The sequence below is a fragment of the Schistocerca piceifrons genome, chromosome 3 (assembly GCF_021461385.2).
Source record: "Schistocerca piceifrons isolate TAMUIC-IGC-003096 chromosome 3, iqSchPice1.1, whole genome shotgun sequence".
Taxonomy (NCBI): Eukaryota; Metazoa; Arthropoda; class Insecta; order Orthoptera; family Acrididae; genus Schistocerca; species Schistocerca piceifrons.
The window spans coordinates 419,168,462-419,188,587 of record NC_060140.1 but is presented as its reverse complement, the minus strand read 5'-3'; the positions used below and the strand labels follow the sequence as shown (position 1 = coordinate 419,188,587).

The window sequence follows — 20,126 nt, the reverse complement described above, 5'->3', positions numbered from 1 at the left end:
ACCAAATGTTTTTGCGGAAGCTAAGACAAGGGAACTGAAAAGCACTGTCCACGGCTATAATGAGAGGAGGGATCAAGACTGAGGGATGGGTCAGAGAAGAGGCGTTAAGGACGAAGATCATTAGGAAGACAGAAAATAAGACGAAAAGACAAAGTGACCTAGTTCTTAAGATATTCGGAACAAGAGATGGCGATTCCAAGGGCAGAACTTCGTGGAGGAGGCTGCCTGCCAAAACCGACTGCGGTCTGTGGAGCCAGGAGAGTAACAGGAAGTGAGAGTATGTAAATATTAGAGCAGCAGCGAAAGACTTTATCGAGCGCTTTAGTTAAGGAAAAAGGTACGGTAAAAAGAACATTTTCAGTCTAATAATAAAGTGATTAAGACAATAGATGAAAAATATTTTGTGCAGTCTTTCAGCGATGGAATATTAACACTGGACATTATGATTTGTCCTTAAAAGTGACCTACATCGAAAAATATGTGGATACTTGAACAAATGTTTCACTATCTTGCCTTATATTGGTGTGCACTTAACTAGGCCGAAGGTTGGGCGATGCAGAGGATTAGTGTATCAGCTGACGCTCCATTCTGTAACATCATCTGGCGTGTCTGCCTGAAGCGTGTGCGTAGAATATATAGGGTTGATTTTCATTTTAGTTTACACACGGTTAAGGTTCTCAGCCACCGTAGTTCTGAGTATGATTGGCATAAAGCTAACACGACAAAGTTTACGTTAATAAATGCGATGGTCCTCCAAGTGACAGTTTTTCCAGCATATAAATTTGTCTAGGATTGAGTCAGAAGCAGAAACAATTGCCCGATGTGGCGCTCACTACACTGCGGCCAGTTACCGGGAATCCTCTCTGAGCAGAAGGCATCATGCTCTCACCTTCTTACTTGCACATCATTACAGTATAGTTGGCTCATATTTCGTTAGGTCTTTCTGAGCGCAGTGTGGGATTGAGCTTCTGGGGGTTCATAGCTGAAAATACACTGACGGAAAAAAATCGCAATAACAAAAAGGTGTTGTGCGACATAAACAAAAATTGGTAGACATGTTTCTACGTCTGCAGGATGATGTCTATTCAAGTTTTACGCCAATCGCATAAAAGCGGCGCTAGTAACGGCACTATGAGTATGTAAGTCAGGTTTGCTTTAAATACACGTTGAAAGGTCGTGAGCATTAGTTACATTTGTGATTGGACGTTGTAAGTCAAGAATCCTTTAAGGCGACAAAGACGCCGCTATCGACACTTCACTGAGTTTTAACGAGGTCGTGTAAAAGGGCTACGAGAAGCTGGATGTTCCTTATGTGAAATTGCAAAAAGACTTGGCAGGAATATAGCCACCTTATATGATAGCTGGCAGCGCTGACCACGGGAATGTATGGCAACAGGAAGACCGAGCTCCGGACGACCACGTAGCACTACCGAGAGCGAAGACCGTCGTATTTGGTATATGGCTCTGGTGCGTCGTGCTACATCTGCAGCATCAATATGAGCAGCATTGGCTCCACAGTGACACATCGAGCAGTTACAAATCGGTTACTTCGAGGACAGCTTCGAGGCCGACGTCCTGTAGCGTGCGTTCCACTGACCCCAAACCACCGCCATTTGCAACTTCATTGGTGTCAAGGAAGTGTCATTGGATTGGAGGGCAGTGTGGAGCTCTGTTGTGTTTTCTGATTAAAGCTGGTTCTCCCTCGGTGCCAGTGATGACAATTTGTTGGTTAGGAGGAGGCCAGTTGAGGGCATGCAACCAAACTGTCTGCGTGTTAGACACACTAAACCAAGACCTGGAGTTATGGTCTGGGGTTTGATTTCGTATGTCAGCAGGTGCAGTGTCGTGGTTTTTACAAGCGCCCTCACTGCAAATTTGTACATCAGTCTAGTGATTCGACTTGTTTTGTTTCCATTCATGAACAGCTTTCCAGGGGGTGCTTTCCAACAGGATAATGCACGCTCACTCACCGCTGTTGTAACCCAACATGTTGTACAATGTGTCGACATGTTGCGTTGGTCTTCTCGATCACCAGATCTGTCTCCAATGGAGACGGACCAAGTGCAACAGGCAAGGAACTCGATCCCATAAACTGACGTCCAGCACCTGTACAACACAACGCATGCACGTTTCCATGAATTAATTCAACATTCTGGCGGTTATAGTGATTATTAATGTACCAGAATTTCTCATTTGCACGCTTACATTAACCTGTGGTCCTGCAATGTTACACATTCACAAATGTTACGTAGACAAATGTTTTCCCTAAATTTCATTACTCTGCATTAATTATTTTTTGTTGTTGTGATTTTTTCCGTTAGTGTAAATGTTGATGGTGGTTGTTGCAAGGGTTTCCGCTGTTTTCAGCATCGCTGATATGGTTGCAGGTACCTGCTGAAGGCGCTGGACCTGTTCTGGCACGAGGACTGCCTCAAGTGCGGCTGCTGCGACTGCCGCCTGGGGGAGGTGGGCTCCACGCTCTACACCAAGGCCGACCTCATCCTGTGCCGCCGCGACTACCTCAGGTGAGCTCTGCCAGCCGACCAGCATCCCCACTCTGAGGGTGCTGTTGCAGGACATCGCAAGAGGGAAACGTTTCATTCCAGAGTGGTGAAAAGCCAGTATTAACTGGTATACACATCTTTCAGACCACGCATGTACGAACATCAGAGTAGAAAAAAATTTCTCCAGAACTGCTTCGAAATCATGCAGCAATGTATCCATTCTAAAGGTTAATGCCTGGAGAAAAAGCGATTGGAACGATTTTTTTTTCTACTCGTTGTTTCTTATGAATTACTAAAAAACGCATGGGTTACCAAGAAGATCATAAAAAAGCACATCAGTGGACGAAGGTGAACATTAGAGCAATACGAAGTCTTGAAAAAACGTAGATTTATTACCACGAAAGGGATGTGGAAGACACTTGAATATGATGTAAGAGAACACGGAAATCTGTGCCTGAAAAATGCTGAAAGTCTTTCTGAAAAATGCATGTTGAGATTCAGAAATTAGCTTCCAGATGGCTGGTTGGTTGATTCGGGGGAGGAGACTAAACACAGAGGTCATTGGTCCTATAGCTTCCAGATTAGGATAACAAATACAATATGAACTTCCACCGACGAAATTACAAGTTTTCTCTGAGATACTTTTGAGTATTTTGTCATCGCGTACACTTCATCTCCAGTGGCCCGTTGCAGATTAATTGCATTTCGTTGATTTCTTACCCCCCTTACTTTTGTATTATACTGAAAAATCTGCACCACAGGGCAAGTGTTGACGATATGCGCTGTGTGTCTTGGTTTGAAACATGCCTGGTCCATTCACCCTCGATACTTTATGTTCACAGCAATGATGTACACTGTATTCTTCAACCTCAAGCTGGCACTCAGTACTGCTCATCTCTGTCTTGTGTTTGTTTTTAATGTGGCGTTAGCTGTACATCAACAGTGATATGCAGTAGGCCGAGTATGTTTACAGCTGGTCAGTGTGCACGTCGTGTACGAGTTCACTGAATGCTAAGGTGAGAGTGGCTGAGTGACTCTTATGTCGAATCGTAACCACAACGATGGCCAGAACACTCTGCTATGACTGTTTGGGTTTCGTTTGAGGGTTGCTGCACAATTCTGTGTTTTGTGTTGATTACGTATTTGAGGCTTTTTCACTTTTGTGAAGGTATTTTCACAGCACAAAACTAGCTGAGCTACGAAAACCGAAGAAATTATATCTACTTTGCTATTCTTCTTATGACCCACTGGGGATCACGGATTCCTTATGCTAAATAATTAGAAATTATCCCTGAATAATCCACAAAGTCTAGTCGGTGGGATTCTGGTTCTCCCTGCATTTGTTATCCCAGTCTGGAAGCTAATCAGTGAGTATCGACAAGCATTCTCCACAGAGATGTTCAAATTTTTTCAGGCACACCTAGTCTTATCTTATGCCTTATTAATCAGACTTCCGCGTCATTTATGCGTCACTAAATAAATGTCTCATACGCATGCCAGCTGAAGAACTCGTACTGCCTGAAATATTCATCTGCAGTCACTGATTTCTTACAGTGCAAAACGTAAGAACGAAACTAGCTTTCACATGTTGTATCACTGACAAATAACATAGCACCATGAACTGTGAAATCTCTGTTCATCTCGTTGCCTGTTACAATCAATTACCTTCCGTATTATATTGTAGCAGTTTTTTCTGTGTAAGATACAAGCTTCGAGCTATGTTACTTGGTATTAAAAATCACTCGAAAGTTTCTTTTTACTTTAAGTTTTGTACATCGCTGTGTTTGGGATCGTCAGCTTTCTATGTAATTTTGACTCAGGTATTTTGGAACACACTTTACGACAGCTGGCTTTTTAAGTTAAAAAATTCTTTTGGGTTGGAATCGTAATATTTTGTTTCAAAACATTACACCTTAAAAAGTGTACACTTCTCCACGTGTTCGAAACACATCTGGAAACATTTTTTTTCCACTCTGATATTCGTAAGTCAAAAATATAGTTTTGGAAGGGTTCAGTAACATCTCAAAATAATTAAAATAGCTGCCCACGTAAGAACTCATTCGGCTGTAAAACAGATGGATACTCTCAATGACGTATTAATTCGATCTTTTCTCCGTCAAATCATTGTGATGAATGCTGATGCAACGTTTTGGTTGTTTTCGTAAGACCAGAGATGACTTGGCGTAAACAATGTTTTGTTTTGTATTTAACATTAACTGTTCGTTGACACTCTAAAGCAAAGTTGGTGACGTCTCTAGTATAACCGAAGAAATACTTTCTTTGAAGTGCTTCGCTGACGAACCATATTTTTTCGTTACGATTCGTCTAGGAATACCAAAACAGTTTCTTGCTGCTTAGTTTCCGGCTCGTACTAATATATCTGATGTTCCATCTCCTGTGACTCACTTGAGCTTTATCATGCTACACGCAGGCGGTTCTTAATGGTCCATGATGACGCAGCTCCAACATCCGCCCGGATTTCATCCCTAGATGAAATTCCGTTGGCCAGCACCTCTCACACAATGAGTCAATTCTGACGCGCGTCTGTATTACGCCGACGTTCCCAACCTGATCTACAGGTGTGGAGATGTTCCACAGATCACAGTGGAAACCACGACGCACTACCGTTACAACATGATCAACACATGCAGCAATCCGACGATAGGTCCATCCAGCTTTCTGGAACCAGTTCAAATAGCTGAAGCTGTTCAATTCAGCAGATGTACTTACTTATCGGTGAAGCATACTTGCAGTCTAGAACGAACGCTGCAAACACTGTTCATATTTGAACTCAGCAGAGTTATTGCCTGCGAAAGGGTGCACAGATAGGTGCCCTGAGCACCATGACATCGCCGATGACCGTGACGAGTGAATCACTAACACTACAACATCTCAGTAGCGTATAGTATAATCTGGTGCCAATGGAAGCAGTCCTTATGAGTGTCGCATTTTTTAAATATTTTCTTACAAAAATTAATACGAGCCTATTTTTGTGCTTCGATCAAAGTGCGCGCAGTCGCCGGGAACAGATTAATTTTGCCAGGATTTTTTCTAAACAAAGTCCAGATTTTTTGCGAACGTGACACTTCTGAACTGAAGAAAGAGGGGATTTTTGTGTGCTCCAATGCTTTTGTGTTGTTTCACGCCTGTTTCACCTCCATTAGACACTAAAATACACTGAAGAGACAAAGAAACTGGTACACCTGCTTAATATCATGTAGGGTTCCCGCGAGCACGCAGAAGCGCCACAACACGACGTGGCTTGGACTCGACTAACGTCAGAAGTAGTGCTAGAGGAAACTAACACCATGAATCCAGCAGGGCTGTCCATAAATCTGTAAGAGTACGAGGGGTTGGAGATCTCTTCTGAATAGCACGTTGCAATGCACCCCAGATATGCACAATAAAGTTCATGTCAGGGGAGTTCGGTGGCCAGCGGAAGTGTTTAAACTCAGAAGGGTGTTCCTGGGGCCACTCTGTAGCAATTCTGGACGTGTGGCATGTCGCATTGTCCTCCAGGAATTGCCAAAGTCCGTCGGAATGCAGAATGGCCATCAATGGATGCAGGTGATCAGACAGGATGCTTACGCACGTGTCACATGTCAGAGTCGTATCTAGACGTATCAGGGGTCCCATAGCACCCTAACAGCACACGCCCCACACCGATTCAGAGCATGCAGGGTCCATGGACTCATGAGGTCGTCTCCATATCCGTACACGTCCATCCGCTCAATACTATTTGAAACGAAACTCGTCCGACCACGCATCATGCTTCCGGTCATCAACAGTCCAATGTCCGTGTTGACGGGCCCAGGCGAGGCATAAAGCTTTGTGTCGTGCAGTCATCAAGGACACACGAGTGGGCCTTCGTCTCCGGAAGCCCACATCGATGATATTTAGTTGAATGGTTTGTACGCTGACACTTGTTGATGACCCAGCACTCAAATCTGCAGCAATTTGCGGAAGGGTTTCACTTCCGTCACGTTGATCGATTCTCTTTAGTCGTCGTTGGTCCTATTCTTGCACGATATTTTTCCGGCCGCAGCGATGTCGGAGATTTGATGTTTTACCGGATTCCTGATATTCAGGGCACACTCGTGAAATGGTCGTACGGGAAACTCCCCACATTATCACTACCTCGGAGACGCTGAGTCCCATCGCTCGTGCTCCGACTATAACGCCACGGTCAAACTCACTTGCCGACCGCAGTGCCGTGCTCGCCTGTCTACAAATCTCTGTTTGGCGCTTCAGTGTATAAGCACGAGTACGGCGAGCGTGATTTTCATCTTTACCTTTGATAAGCCACGAATAATCCTTGCACCCTTCATCACAAAATTTTATTTTTAATTTCATCTTTTGTCTCGTCTACATCAATGGAAGTTTTCGTCACCTCTTAGAAACACGGTGTTACAGTGATCGTAGCGTTGTCGCGATAGTGGTGACTGAGATGAAGGAAATGATGAATGTCCTAACACGTTTACCCCATCAGATAGTGAAAGAGTGACACATCTGTTGATATTCTGTCGCTTGATGCGTAGGTGTCCGTCTTCCTCACCCATTTGCAGGGGCTTGGTGTTTAGTCGATTACTTAATTAATAAATACGGGATAGGGTAAGGCTACAGTAGGTGAAAGAGTCTGACTGAATTTTAATATGAAAATATGTTTTGAATCAAAAGACAAATAAATTGAAGTAGGGTTGTCACAGCGACACTTGCCTATTCACGTGTCATTACAACCATGAAAAACGGGACATCTCGCGAAAATCGTTACATCTCGGCAGTGTTGGTTCACCTGATTATGGATCCGCTTCGATGTAACGCAGTGTGGTTGTCGTTCGAGCAAGCCGCAGAGTTAAGACGTGAAGCGGAGCTCGCAGCTTTACGAGCATTCCGTAGGCGGCATCTGCGGAAGGCAGTTAAGCCGGGCCCGTATAGCCGCGGTAAGCGACACCACTTGCTAGTGCGCCGCTGTGCGCCCGGCCGGACGGACAGGGACGGCTCTGCGGCTGCGGCCAACGGCCACTGGCCGGCGTGGCGCTGCGCGGCTCGGCACGGCCCATAATTTGGCTGGCGTAATGGTTCGCGTAAGACCGCACGGCGGCCGCGCTGCGGCGTTATCTAATTGCTAATAGGTTTAATGGCGGCGCCCGGGATCTGCGGTCGTGCGGCCGCTCGCCATTATCCTGCATTACCGGCAGCCGGCGCGGCGCGTGCGGCAATTGTCGCAGCCGGTGCAGCTGCTGCCAGGCAACGCCGCGTGGGCAGCGGCGTCCGAACTGCGTTGACAACTTCTGTAGCTGCGCTGCCGCGTGTCCGCTGCGCCATTGAAAATAATCCAGCGGAAAGAAAGGGATGTACACGTACACCGCTGGACCTTTCAGTTGCAACACTGCAAAGGTCGCAAGGAATCAAAGTGGAAGTGTAACTAGTCCTACAAGGACTGATAATGAAGTTTTAATCATCACCTCGAAATAATTATTTACATAATAAATTTATTTTGGTTTGCAGAAACATGTCTGCATCACTGGTACACGTCGAATCCCCTGCGCCACTAGAGGAGGCAAAACAAAGTGGCGTAGCCCACTCACAACGTGAAGACGAGCTGTCCAAAAACATGTGTTTTAGTTTGACTAACAATAGGATACGAACATAGTTTTAAAGTGCGTTCTGGAGAGCATCCACCTAGGAGGCAAATAATTAGGTGCAACATCCGTTTGTGGAGTAAACACTTCTTTTTTTCTGACATACACTGACGAGACAAAAGTCGTCGGATACCTTCTAATACCATTCCGGACCTCCTTTTGCCCAGCGTTGTGCAGCAACATGACGTCGCAAGGATTCAATAAGTCGTCGTTTGCAAGGCAACGGCTTTTCCGCAGTGAATACACCAGTTCCAGTCAGATCACCGAAGTTAAGCGCCGTCGGGCGTGGCCGGCACTTGGATGGGTGACCATCCGGGCCACGATGTGCTGTTGCCACTTTTCGGGGTGCACTCAGCCTCGTGATTCCAATTGAGGAGTTACTCGACCAAATAGTAGCGGCTCCGGTCAAAGAAAACCATCATAACGACCGGGAGAGCGGTGTATTGCCCACACACCCCTCCCATCTACATCCTCATCTAAGGATGACATGGCGGTCGGATGGTCCCAATAGGCCACTTGTGGCCTGAAGTCGGAGTGCTTAAGTCCTTTGCAGATATACTGAGACACCTGCCTCTATAGCCGTCCATAATTGCGAAAGTGTTGCTGGTGCAGGATTTTGTGCAAGAACTGACCTCTCGACTATGTCCGATAAAGGAGCGATGGCATTCACGTCGGCCCCTCTGGGTGGCCAAATTATTCGCTCAAACAATCCAGAATGTTCTACAAACCAATCGCGAACAATTGTGGTCCGGTGACATGACGCACTGTAATCCATAAAAATTCGAACGTTGTTTTGGGAACATTGAGTCAATGAATAGCTGCAAATGGTCTCCAAGTAGCTGAACATAGCCATTTCCAGTCAATGATCGGTTCAGGTGGATCAGAACACCGAATCCATTTCATATAAACATAGCTCACACCATTACCGTACGAACATCAATTGCGTAGTGCCTCGTTGACAACTTGGGCCTTTGCCATCTTGGGGTCTGCGCCGTACTCGAATCCTACCATAAGCTCTTACGAATCTAATTCGCGACTCACCTGATCAGGCCGGCCAGAGTGGCCGAGCGGTTCTAGGTGCTACAGTCTGGAACCGAGCGACCGCAACGGTCGCAGGTTCGAATCCTGCCTCGGGCATGGGTGTGTGTGATGTCCTTAGGTTAGTTAGGTTTAAGTAGTTCTGAGTTCTAGGGGACTGATGACCTCAGAAGTTAAGTCCCCTAGTGCTCAGAGCCATTTGAACCATATCACCTGATCAGGCTACGGTTTTCCAGTCGTCTACTGTTCACCGAAATCGTCACGAACCCAGGATAGGCGCTGCAGGCGATTTCCTGCTGTTACCAAAGGCAATCTCATCGATCGTCTGCTGCCATATCCCACTAACTCCAAATTGCGCCGCACTGTCCTAACGGATACGTTCGGCCTAGGTCCCACACTAATTTCTGTGGTTATATCATGCAATGGTGCTCGTCTGTTAGCACTGACAAATCTACACAAACGCTGGTGCTCTCGGTAGTTAAATGAAGGCCGTTGGCCACTGAATAGCCCGTGGTGAGAGGTAATGTCTGAAATTTGGTATTCTCGGCACAATCTTGACACTGTGGGGCTCGGAATATTGTATTCCTTAAAGATTTCAGAAATGGAATGTCCTCTCAGTCTGTCTCCAAATACCTTCCTTGACTTCCGGAAGGCGTTCGATACAGTTCCGCACTGTCACCTGATAAACAAAGTAAGAGCCTACGGAATATCAGACCAGCTGTGTGGCTCGATTGAAGAGTTTTTAGCAAACAGAACACACCATGTTGTTCTCAATGGAGAGACGTCTACAGACGTTAAAGTAACCTCTGGCGTGCCACAGGAGAGTGTTATGGGACCATTGCTTTTCACAATATATAAAATGAACTAGTAGACAGTGTCGGAAGTTCCATGCGGCTTTTCGCGGATGATGCTGTAGCATACAGAGAAGTTGCAACATTAGAAAATTGCAGCGAATTGCAGGAAGATCTGCAGCGGATGTGGACTTGGTGCAGGGAGTGGCAACTGACACTTAACATAGACAAATATAATGTACTGCGAATACATAAAAGATGGATTCTTTATTGTATGATTATATAACAGTGGAACAAACACTGGTAGCAGTTACTTCTGTAAAATATCTGGGAGTATGCGTACGGAACGATTTGAAGAGGAATGATCATATAAAATTAATTGTTGGTACGTGCCGGCCGAAGTGGCCGTGCGGTTAAAGGCGCTGCAGTCTGGAACCGCAAGACCGCTACGGTCGCAGGTTCGAATCCTTCCTCGGGCATGGATGTTTGTGATGTCCTTAGGTTAGTTAGGTTTAACTACTTCTAAGTTATAGGGGACTAATGACCTCAGCAGTTGAGTCCCATAGTGCTCAGAGCCATTTGAACCAATTGTTGGTAAGGCGGTTGCCCGGTTGAGATTCATTGGGAGAGTCCTTAGAAAATGTAGTCCATCAACAAAGGAGGTGGCTTACAAAACACTCGTTCGACCTATACTTGAGTATTGCTCATCAGTGTGAGATCCGTACCAGGTTGGGTTGACAGAGGAGATAGAGAAGATCCAAAGAAGAGCGGCGTGTTTCGTCACACGGTTATTTGGTAAGCGTGATAGCGTTACGGAGATGTTTAACAAACTCAAGTGGCAGATTCTGCAAAAGAGGCGCTCTGCATCGCGGTGTAGCTTGCTGTCCAGGTTTCGAGAGGGTGCGTTTCTGGATGAGGTATCGAATATATTGCTTCCCTCTACTTATACCTCCGTTAATTAGAGAGATTCGAGTGCGCACGGAGGCTTTCCAGCAGTCGTTCTTCCCGCGAACCATACGCGACTGGAACAGGAAAGGGAGGTACCGACAGTGGCACGTAAAGTGCCCTCCGTCACACACCGTTGGGTGGCTTGCGGAGCATAAATGTAGATGTAGATGTAGAAATTCTGTTAATTCCCATGGTGCGGCCATTAATCCCGTCGCAAACCTTTTCACGTGAATCACCTGAGTACAAATGACAGCGCCGCCAATGCACTGCCCTTTGTGTACCTTGTGTACACGATCCTGCTGCCATTTGTATACGTGCATATCTCTATCCCGTGACTTTTGTCATCTCAGTGTATATTGAGTCGCAATATGTTTACAGCTTAATTACTTCACTTTGAAAACTATAAATCGCTGGTGTCTGCAGGCTTTTCGGCAGCACTGGCTATTGCGCGGCGTGCTCCAAGGTGATCCCCGCCTTCGAGATGGTGATGCGTGCGCGAAACAACGTCTACCACCTCGAGTGCTTCGCCTGCCAGCAGTGCAACCACAGGTAAGTGTTACTACGCAGCATTTTCTACCTTACTGGTCAACAGTGCAAAGAGAGTATTGCGGGCACACTGAAATAATTTTTTTAAGGAAGCATTTGTGTCGTGGAACAACGTAAGTTATGAAGCTGCAGCTATTTTCAGGAAAGACCTTTCGATATTATCTCTACTCGGAAAAAGATGTTCTCAGCATTGGAAAATTACATGAGTGCAAGGCATTAAGACGTCTAACGCCTGTGTTTTCACCATCGTAGAAACTGACACGAACGACGTAAGTCTTTGATATCATTCAGCAGATGTCCAGATTGTGGTCCTGTCTCATCAGGTAGGTTTTCAGTAACTATTGTATTCCACTTCTAGATTCTCGTAACGTTATGAAAGTGTTCGCGACGTAGTTCGACACTAGGAGCGCTCACGCCACGAGCTCTGGCAAGTGGGATTGCCTGTGCATGTGACACAACTCACAACCGATGCTCGACGTATCCATCTAACAGGAAAAATTTCTTCTCCAATGTGGCAGGGCGCCATCTTGTTTCAAATACATATCTTCTCCTCCTCTTTGCCGTGAAACATGTCAAATAATACTTCATTAATTCCTGCTAGACGTGCTACGTCATAGTGTTCTCGGTGATGAAATGTCGGTAGAGCACACTCCTTAAATTAGTCTGCAGGTTTTCGTGGTCATTGTCAATGAAAGAAAAACTTTTTTGATGATTCGGTCGCGCAATTTTCCTCGTCTATTTGTTCAGCTGAAACGTTTCCTCGGAAAAGACGGAACTGACTTTTCCTCACTTCTTTATCAGTTTCAGCTTGTACTCCGTCACTCCGACACTCCGTCCGAAATAACATCGTCGTCGTGACTCATTAAATCTAATTTTCCTTTCTACGTCTACTTTCTCAAGAAACTCGAAATTTCGAACTCTGCTTGGATCTCTACCAAGAGCATTTTAGTGTCCTCAGATTGCTGAACATCTGCATTTTCAGCATTCTTCTGTAGCATCATATCTGGCACAGATCTAGGGTTCAGTCCAGGGGCTGGAGTGGGGAGCACTGTCTCTGTCTCGTCACCCAAAATTCAACAAATTGCCGTCACTCCCGGTTTTAATCAGCCAACAATAACTGTATGAGTTTTAATTTCAATAACAATAAAATATATTATGTGCCTTAATATAATAATAACAAATTGTTTAATTTCTATAAAATTTCTATATCAATAAAAAATGTCTGTTTGTTCAAAATCTTAAATTTTCGGAAGTTTTTCATTGATTGACTTGAAATTTCGACAGAAAGTTGCATTCAGGAGAGAGAGAGAGGGGCTGTGTGGAGAGGGGAGGAGTGGAGAGGAGATGGACGAAGCGAGGATGGAGGAGGGGGGTGGACAGAGACAGGGGAAGGAGGAGGTGGACAGGGAGAAGGGGGAGTGGGATATTACGACATATACCGAATTTCTACACATATTTAGCAATTGTGAAACATGCCGTGTTTGCTAGACTCATCCACAGCAACACGGGGCCGTTTACAGCTAGCATAATAACAATAATTTGTTGGCGTCTGTGTACAGTACATTGGGAATATTTTGTGTAGGCGGTGTTGAACAGCTTTCAGAAAAATTACACCCTGCATTGTAAAATACACTGTTGTAATGACAATCGATTTCGGTCCAAGATCAGACCATCTTCGTGTCTTGAAAGTAATTCAGCTACGCATTCTCACAGTTGCAATACTAATTGTACGTTACAGACTGTTCCATTAGCTATTAGTAACTGTCCGTGCGTAACCTTCATGTCCAGACACTAAGCACGACGATTGTGAACAAAAATCTGTGAACTAAGGCTGTACGAGTGTGTGAATGAGTGGGATGCTATTTCTTTGAGTCATGTCCGCCTTGTGTCAGGAAGATGGTTCAAGTGTTAACAACAGTGTCTTTCGCTTTATGTCTTTTCTTACTGAGCTTACTGTTGTTTTCCTGGTTCTACCTGTGAACTCAGGAATAGTGTCGGATTTGCTGTTGACAGCAAGTAGTCAGCTTGTGAATGTGCTTCTTTACCTGAGTGGACTGTCACTGGTGAGCTCGTAGTCCCCTCCACATGGGCAGGCCCTCACCCAAGCAACTGAAAAGTGTAGTTTGTTAAGTTCACCTTGTCATTTACACTTGTAGAATTCCTTGCCATTCTCTAGACTCGTGGTTTTCATTTACTTTTTTCTCCGAAAGTAAGCTGCTAAATGTGGAATTTGTTATATGTACTTGGGCAATAAGGAGAGGCTGGCACTACATTTTTTTTTTCAGGAATCGTTTACTGAACAAACGAATGCAGATTATTTACAGGTATTCGTCGCCAATGTCTGTGCACTTTTGGCTTCGTTCTGGCAGCTTCTGTATTTGCGTAGCAAACAATTCTTCGCGTGTATCTCGGCGTCACTGGTGGACAAATGCATAAGGTTCGTCACTGGTGGTGAACTACTTACCCCACAGAATCTTTTTCACTGCGTCGAGTTGGGCATAGTCGCTAGGAGCCCGACCCGGTGAATTTAGAGGATGTAACGTACAGTAAACCCTAGTTCACACACCGTGGCAATGTTTTGGCGGCTGACATGTGGCCGTGCATTATCGTATTCGAGTAGAAACGTGTTGCCCTGTTTTCCGTAGCACCTTTGTTGAATGCATCGACGGAGTTGGAGTAGTGAACTGCAGTATCGATCACTGTTGAGTGTCACATTGGGAGGGAGCCAGTCCAGTAGCAGCATCCCTTCGTCACCCCAGAACACAATCGCCATTTGTAAATATTCCCGGCCGCAATTTTCTGGGACGAGGGCTCCCAGTATGCTTCCGCTCCATTGACTGGCGTTTTAACTTTTTTTCTGGAGTTTTGTGGAAAATCCAAGACTGGTCGGCGGTGTTCAGACACTCAAAGAATTCTGCTGGATCTCCACTGTACTGCTGCACAAACTGTTCGCATATTTCTCCACGCACTTCTGTTTCTGTGCAGTATGAGGGAATGGGGAAGGCATTGTATACACACCTTCTTCATCATCGAGCCTCATGGATGATGGTGTGGTGTATTATCCTTTATACCCCTGACGCCTTCTCTAGCTCATCAAAAGTGATTCTTCCGTGCCCCATTATCGAGTCATTGACACGCTGGGCATTGTTTGGTTTGCATGCAGCTGCTTGAGGCACAGTGCATTTGCTTTTTTCTGCACAGTCCTACCATCTCTGCTGTGTAATACCCAACGGAACACGGATCTGCACCTTGGCGCTGTTTCCCCACACGTGACTAGTAACCTCTTGTAGTTGCTTGAGGTAGTCACTCCTTCCCTTCCGAGAAACCCGAATGTTCACCGTTACGTAAGCTTGTCTGTTCCCACGTTGTCTCATCGATGTCCACCAGTGCACTCGCTAGCCGGAACAAGTTCTGCTGCAATGCGCCATATTTATGAAGCATAAACACCTTCTGGTGGCGGTAGACAGTACTGTAGTCCATCTTCACACGTACATCGGGACACTTTTCAAACTGATACTCTACAGAAGTTATAGGGGGAGTGCTAGCCAATACTGGACGGAGAAAATAAAAAATAAAATAGTTTCTACTGAAACACTTTTAGGAGGATGGTAATCAAGACGCCCATGCCGCAATCACCTCCCTCCCACGTTGTATCGCGGCCTCACAGCATTTCAGAAGCTACTGTTTTCTTCTTCTCTAAACTGTTTATCGCCCACCTTTGACTTCCCTAGATCGTTACACTTCACGCGAGTACGGTCAGAAAAGTTTACGTAACATTTAAATTTATATAAACAAATACTTCCTTTTTTTAGGAAAGCTTCTCTAGCAATTGTCAATATACTTGTCATGTAGTTCTTTTTCACCTGTTGTCAAATACTCGTATTTTGATGTCCAAGTAACGAAACTCGTCAACTACTTTCGTTTCTTTCCTTCCTAACCTCATTACCTCAACATCGTCTGATTTAATTGAACTGCATCCTGTTACTAATACATCATTTCAAAACATTACCCATTAAGTTCGAATGGCCTTCAAACTCCTTTGCTGTCTCTGACACAATTACAGCACCTTCGGTAAGCCTCAAAAGTTTTTATTTCTCTTCGACCATTTTTAATTTCCTTTCTTAACATTTGCTTGGCTTCCTTAACAGCTTTCTCAGCGTACAGATTGAATAACTTGCGGGATAGGCTACAAGGCTGCCTAACTAACTTTTCAACTATCGCGTTGCTTTGATATCCTTCGACGGCAGTTACCGTAGCAGAGCGAAAAATTGTTCTGGAACGAGTCAAAATTCGAGGGCGTGCTGAAAAGTAATGCCTCCGAATTTTCTGTGTAAATACTCTTAAAGCTCTTTAAATAAAACAAACTATATAGACATTTTACATCTTTATTCTTCACGTCTATCTATTTATTTCGCAACAGCTATCCCGCCGACGAATACATTTCTCCCAACGAGAGACAAATTTGTAAACACAGTCACCGTGGAATGTTTGAAATTGTTGATGAAGCCAGAACATAATCTCTGCTTGCACCGTTTCATCTGTTTCAAAGTGAAGTACTGGAAGTTTTCGTTAAAGTTTTGGAACTAGATAAAAATCAGATCGGGCAAGTCAGGAATATATGGAGGATGATAGATGACAGTGAACCCAACGCGTCGAACTTTTCCAGATGTCGCAGCACTCGTGTGTGGTTTGGCACTGACATGCTGAAGGAGAAAGTGCTTCACGTGTCGACGAACTCTTCGAATTCGTGCTTTCAACTTTCTGAAGTTCTGTCACGCACCGGCGTAGTTACGTTAGACATCGCCACGTTACACTCTACAATTTCGAAGGCTTAGTTACAGCGGGCTGCAGCTTGCATCAGCGAAGCGGGAATGACGACCTAGTAACATGCGTGACATTTAATACTGCCACCAATATTGCAAACAATAACAAATTCAGAGCCATTGCTTTCAAGCACGACCTAATATTAAAGAGTAAATGCATCTATTTATAAGATTCATCGTGGAAAGTTAACTAGACAGCAGAGACTGAACAGACCCTCCACTAAACAATAAAAAGTTAACACTCCCTTGATGTACCTCCATCAATTTAACATTAGACTTCAAACAACTAAAACGCAGAATAAGTGTAATCATAAACACAAGAGGAAGAACAAGTTATGCTCAATCTTGAGAGTGCTAGAAACATAGCCCAGTAGCAATAAAATTTTAAATTCACAATATTATAATATGAAGGCATTACATTACCTAAATAGCTGTTACTATAAACAGCATTAATTACAAGATTTTTCAACCGTGTATTACCAGAGATGGCCACTAAACGGCCGTAGACGCCATATTTTACCGCCAGCGGCCGCCTGTAATAACATGAACAATGTGATTACAGTCTGATGGAGGTGACTTCTGGCCGGCCGGAGTGGCTGAGCAGTTCTAGGCGCTACAGTTTGGAGCCGCGCGACCGCTACGGTCGCAGGTTCGAATCCTGCCTCGGGCATGGATGTGTGTGATGTCCTTCGGTTAGTTAAGTTTAAGTAGTTCTAAGTTCTAGGGGACTGATGACCTCAGCAGTTAAGTCCCATAGTGCTCAGAGCCATTTGAACCATTTGGAGGTGACTTCTAAAACACGAAACGAACATACATGTACATCAACTAAAACATAATTATTTTAAAGCTCCCATACAATCAAGGATTAAAGCCTGCCCGAGCTCGGGAACTCGAATGAACAAATAAATCAACTAATTTTGGCAGTCGGTGATTAAAGAATATCTTGTGCACAACAAGAAACTTTCATTTCTATAACACAAAGTTTTAAATTATATCACATGGCATCTACTAAGTGCTGCCACAAAAACCACTCAACTATTAATTTACTTTTAAGAAATCAAACATTAGCCGTAACAGTCCAACTAAATCTCCTTAACATCTACAGTGCACCACATTTAGCGAGCCAGGCGATGACACCGCCTTAGCGGTTACAATGGCTGGTTGAGCTGGATGCAACACGGGGCTTACTTCATACGGGACGTCGTATCCCAATACAAGCGAGACGGATAAATAACACTTCACGCTGAGAAGAGTACACTGCCGCTATTTTGCTTCCAGACGACACATGCCAACACAGCTATCGTTACATATGAATCCACACAGATTGATCGATCTCGATTGCTACACTTCCGCGCCAAACTACCTACTACTCGATAATAAGCCAACGATCGATCGGAGAACAGGACACTCGCTTCCCCGTCCAAAACTGCACTCATTCCAGGCGGTCTGTACCTCGTCCACCATACTATGGGCGCTTATTGGCCACCACCTAGCGGCACGCGATACATTGCGCGAGGGAAGCAAAGCAACGTCTGGATTCGATTACAGAGCGTCTCAGGATAACCTGGAGAAAGGCCCTCACCTGCATGGCATTCGGGAAGCCTGGTGACAAGCTTTGCAAGCCCACTATCCTTGTAACTTTAAAGAGCAAGATTTATGACACATACATCCTGCAGGTTACAACATAGGGACCCGAAACAGTGACACTGACAACGAACAGCGTAAAACATCTCCTGGTCTATCACAGGGCGATGGAGAAAACCTTTCTTGCAGTGAATCTGAGAGACAGGACCAAGGACGAAGAGATAAGGAGAAGGGTCTATGACACTGTCGAGCGGATAGCAATACTGAAGTGGCTTTGGCCAGGAGTTCATCAGAGACCAAGGTATGTCAGGAGAGTCCCAGGGAAGTGCACTGAGACCGTTGTTATTTACTATATACATAAACCATCTGACGGACAGGGTAGGCAGCAGTCTGCGTCTGTTCGCTAATGAAGCTGTGGTGTATGGAAAAGTGTCGTCGTTGAGCGGCTGTAGGACGATACAGAATGACTTAGACAAAATTTCCAGTTGGTGCAATGAATGGCAGCTAGCTCTAAATGTAGAAAACTATAAGTTAATGCAGATGAGTAGCAAAAATAGACCAATAATGTTCAAGTAGAGTATTAGTAGTGCAGTGCTTGACACGGTCACGTCGATTAAATACCTAGGCACAATGTTGGAAAGTAATATGAAATGTAATGAGCATTTAAGGTTGTAGTAAGGAAAGCGAATGGTCGACTTCAGTTTGTTGGGAGAATTTTAGAGAAGTGTGGTTCATCTGTAAAGAAGACCGCATATAGTACATCAGTGCGACCTATTGTTGAGTACTGTTAGAGTATTTGGGATCCGCACCATATCGGATTAAAGGAAGACGCCGAAGGAATTCAGAGGCGGTCTGCTAGTTTCGATACCGGTAGGTTCCAACAAAGAGCAAGTATTACTGAGATACTTCGGGCACTCAAATGGGAATCACTGGAGGGACAATGACATTCTTTTCGAGGAGAAATTTTGAGAAAATTTAGAGAACCTCCATTTGGGGCTAACTGCAGAACTATTCTACTGCTGCCAACGTCCATTTCGCGTAAGGACCATGAGGATAAGATTGGAGAGATTATGGCTCGTACGGCGTCATATAGACAGTCGTTTCTTCCTCTCTCTGTTTGCGGATGGACTAGCAGTGGTACAAGACACCCTCTACCACGCACTATACTTTGGCTTGCGGACTATATACGTAGATGTAGATAAGTGACAAAGAACGATTGCAGTGGCGTCTCAGGGAGTCAAAGGGAAGTGTCAGACGTGTTCGTGCTAGATGGAAAGACGAAGTGCGACATGCATGAAAAAGCTGCATCCTGACCTTTCAACAAAGATCGATGTGGAAGTCTTTGGAAGAGGCCTATGTCTATGAGTGGGGCCTAGAGGCTGGAAGAAATAAACTGCCTGATTCCAGATATCAGTTAGTTGGTAGGTTTTGGACTCATCCGGTATGTCTCAGACAGACGACTTTTCTCTAATGCTATTGACGCCCCCGTCTCCCAAACTACTCTGCATAAAGCCAGAGAAGTTTTAGGACTACTTTCTTTAACAGCGGAGAGAGGGAGAGAGCTAGCCAGTAGAGAAGGGCAGTCGGCGCGCGACGTCTGCCACGGCGGCGAGGCGAGTTCCGGCCAGAGCCGGCAGGTGGATTGGCTGGCTCGTAAAGCGGCGCCGCCCGGATTGGAACCGCGCCCCTCGCCCCCGCCCTTCGCTCCCCGCGGCCCTTTTTATGCCGCTGACTCGGCCCCCGGCGGGCGTCTCGAGGAGGCAGCCGTCCGTCGCCCCGGACGGTAATTTCTCCAAGGTAAACCCATTAATCGGGTTTATTGCCGCGCGCCGCCACTGCAAACCTTGTTTCCGGCGTCCGAGCGGCGTCGGCGGGCGTCAGCGCCGGTTCCTTCCCCCTACCGCCGTCGCCTCCACCTCCCCCTCCGCCGCCCCCCCTGCGTACCCCTGGCCCGCTACCCTCTCCGCCCGGCGCGCGCTTTTTTGTCTCGAGGCTGGCTGCTGGTCGTCCTGTGATTTCCCAGAAGGCCACTAAATGTTTTAAAAGCCCCTCGATACGGGGCTGCGAGTGAGCGGCCGCCGGCCAGCGGATTCAGTTCGAAGCGGGGCGAGGCGGCCGCCGACACGGCCTCTTACAACTCGCCCCCTTTCTCTTTCTATCCGCTTTCATGCCCTCTCCATCCCATGCTACAGTAACCTCTTTTCAATTCAGCAGTCGGCCGAACCTGCGGTTTCCACCGGCCGTCCAAAT

General features: G+C 45.6%; 1 protein-coding gene across 1 annotated transcript in view; it reads left to right on the top strand.

Moving 5' to 3' along the window:
• LOC124789470 (LIM domain only protein 3-like) overlaps positions 1 to 20,126 on the top strand; it is a 94,854-nt gene that overhangs the window by 8,131 nt on the left and 66,597 nt on the right. The window contains exons 2-3 of the mRNA XM_047256836.1: positions 2,388 to 2,525; positions 11,347 to 11,472. Coding sequence (XP_047112792.1) covers positions 2,388 to 2,525; positions 11,347 to 11,472 — 264 coding nt within the window. The remainder of the gene's footprint in view (positions 1 to 2,387; positions 2,526 to 11,346; positions 11,473 to 20,126) is intronic.